This window comes from Salpingoeca rosetta (assembly GCF_000188695.1).
Source record: "Salpingoeca rosetta unplaced genomic scaffold supercont1.17, whole genome shotgun sequence".
In the NCBI taxonomy this organism is placed as follows: domain Eukaryota; class Choanoflagellata; order Craspedida; family Salpingoecidae; genus Salpingoeca; species Salpingoeca rosetta.
The window spans coordinates 542,102-544,582 of NW_004754917.1; the positions used below are offsets into that span (position 1 = coordinate 542,102).

Here is a 2,481-nt window from a genome sequence, read left to right on the forward strand (position 1 = left end):
TGTGTGTGTTGTTGTGTGTTGTTGTGTGTGTGTGTGTGTGTGTGTGTGTGTGTGTGTGTGTGTGTGTGTGTGTGTGTGTGTGTGTGTGTGTGTGTGTTTGCTGCTGTTATCAACCACGTTGCACGCATGCATGCATGTTAGGTCAAGTCGTTCCATAACCCCCCTTCCAAATTGCCGACGCGCGACAGATGAGCACAATGCGATGAGTGCAGAGGAAGTGCTGGCGCTAGGCGGCTGCAGGCTGTTGCTGGAGCCACGCTCTCTGCTTGTGCTGCGCCATGACGCGCGGTACCACTGGGCACACCGCGTGCCGTCAGCGCCAACCTTCACCATCAACAACCGCACGTATACGCGAGCAGAGCGCTTCTCCCTCGTCTTCTGGTCGACAAAGCTCGATCCCAACGCACCGCCCATCAAGCGGCACCCAGATGCCACGTCCCGCATCCGCCTCACCTGAGCATGCGTGCGTGTGTGTGTGTGTGTGTGCGCGCCTGTGTGCGTCTGCGTGCGTGTGCGTCTGTGTCTGACAGTGTTTGCTTGTCTTGCTCCTCTCTGACTCTGTCTTTCTCTCTCTCTCTCTCTGTCTCCTGTCTCTTTCTCTCTCTCTGTCTCTCTCTTATTCTCTCTCTCTCTCTCGCTGTGCTTTGCTTTTCCAAATTTTTTTCACGTTTTTCTGAGAACCCACAAGTGTGCAAACTGGTTTGGGTCTATGATATGATCGCGACGCTGTGTGTGACGATTAGGATTGTACTCTTTAGGATCATTTCTATAGTAACTATCCAGCTTTAGTCCCTCAACTAAGGCAAAGCTTTGAAGCACGATGACGACAAAGAGGTCGTTGTCCTGAGCGTGAGGCAGGTGCACGTTGAATGGCTTTTGCCGCTCGCGTGAGCCCTCGATGATCGCGCGCTGCCCGCCGCTGGCGGAAAGCACATGGACTTCGGACCAGTCCGAATGCTCTTCTTCTTTTTTTCCAACCCAAATCAAAAGGAAACGTAGCGATTTGTGTGTGTGCATTGTGGCGACACGTGTTTTCGTGGTGCGTGTTCGAATTCACTGAATTCAGTTGGTCCCCATTTCTCTGTCCTCTCGCGCAAACACAGAGAGGATGATGAAGAAGTGAGTTGCAGTTGATGTTGACGTTCTGTGGATGTGTGTGTGTGTGTGTGGATGAGTGCGTTGCACCACCAACCCCCTTGTCTCATCTCATGGTTCATCTTCTGGCTCGTATGCTGATGTGACACTGCTGTTGTTAGGGTGTGCGTTGCTTCGACCAACCCCGTGAAGCTGCGGGCTGTGGAGACGGCCTTCAAGGCAGCCTTCAAGACCACGGGCACGGAGGATGCCTTTGAGTTTGTCACAGGTCAGTAGTAATGTGCTCAGCGGGTCGCTTGCTTACCGCTGCAGCCGGCTCCCTGTCCACCGCATGCATGAAAGTGTCCCAAGGGTCACCACACACACACACACACACACACACACACACACACACACACACACACACACACACACACACATACATACACACACACACACACACACACACACACACACACACACACACACACACACACACACACACACACACACACAGATACATACATACACACATACACGAATGCCCCCCCCCATTCTTCCCACAACCACCAACGCAACCAACAGTGAAAGCGCCGAGCGGGGTGAGCGATCAGCCCATGGGGGATGCCGAGACGCTGACGGGCGCCAAGAACCGCGTGAAGAACGCCAGGGACATGATGCCCGGATGCGACTTCTACTGTGGCCTTGAGGGCGGCTGCACGCTTGAAGAGAGCAACACAACCGGCGCTGGCGACGGCGGCGAGATGACGTGCTTCGCATGGATCGTGGTGCAGGATGCCGAAGGAAAGCGGGAGGGCAAGGCAAAGACAGGCACCTTCTACCTGCCGCCCGAGGTGACGAAGCTGGTGAAGGGCGGCCTGGAGCTTGGCCATGCCAACGATCGCGTGTTCTCTCAGCACAACTCCAAGCAGCAAGGCGGCGCCGTCGGCCTGCTCACGGACGGCGTCATCACTCGGCATCTCTACTATGAGCAAACGGTCATCCTTGCCCTCATCCCTTTCAAGACCCCTGACCTCTACCCGTGCTGAGTGTGTGTTGTGTGTGCGTGCTGCGTCTGTGCGTGTGTGGGTGTGTGCTCTGTTTGTGTTGTGTATGTGTATGTGTGTGTGTGTATGTGTATGTGTGATGTGTATGTGTGTGTATGTGCGTGTGTGCACATCAGTGTACTCTGCTGTGCCGTCGTTCGACCTTCGTCTCTCCTTCACTTTAAGCAATGCCAACGGAAGTGTTAGCCCTCCTTGTTCCGTTCATGGATGTGACACTTCCTGCTTTACTTGACACCAGTACATCGTTCTGCCATCTGCTGTATCCATCGCGGATGCAAACACACACACACACACACACACACACACACACACACACACACACACACACACACACACACAC

General features: G+C 54.3%; 2 protein-coding genes across 2 annotated transcripts in view; both read left to right on the forward strand.

Moving 5' to 3' along the window:
• PTSG_06819 (uncharacterized protein) overlaps positions 1-775 on the forward strand; it is a 2,221-nt gene extending 1,446 nt beyond the window's left edge. The window contains exon 6 of the mRNA XM_004992162.1: positions 189-775. Within this exon, the coding sequence (XP_004992219.1) occupies positions 189-457 (269 nt within the window). The 3' untranslated portion in view covers positions 458-775. The remainder of the gene's footprint in view (positions 1-188) is intronic.
• A 271-nt stretch (positions 776-1,046) lies between these two features.
• On the forward strand, positions 1,047-2,396 carry PTSG_06820 (uncharacterized protein). The gene is made up of 3 exons (XM_004992163.1): positions 1,047-1,119; positions 1,257-1,363; positions 1,660-2,396. Exons 1-3 carry the CDS (start codon positions 1,109-1,111, stop codon positions 2,121-2,123), a joined length of 582 nt encoding a protein of 193 aa, XP_004992220.1. The 5' UTR covers positions 1,047-1,108; the 3' UTR covers positions 2,124-2,396.
• Positions 2,397-2,481: the final 85 nt, after the last annotated feature.

What these genes read in the sequence shown, in the direction of transcription:
- PTSG_06820 (XM_004992163.1), top strand. An exon ending in TGCCTTTGAGTTTGTCACAG is followed by an intron (nt 1,364 to 1,659) that starts GTCAGTAGTAAT and finishes CGCAACCAACAG; the next exon opens with TGAAAGCGCCGAGCGGGGTG.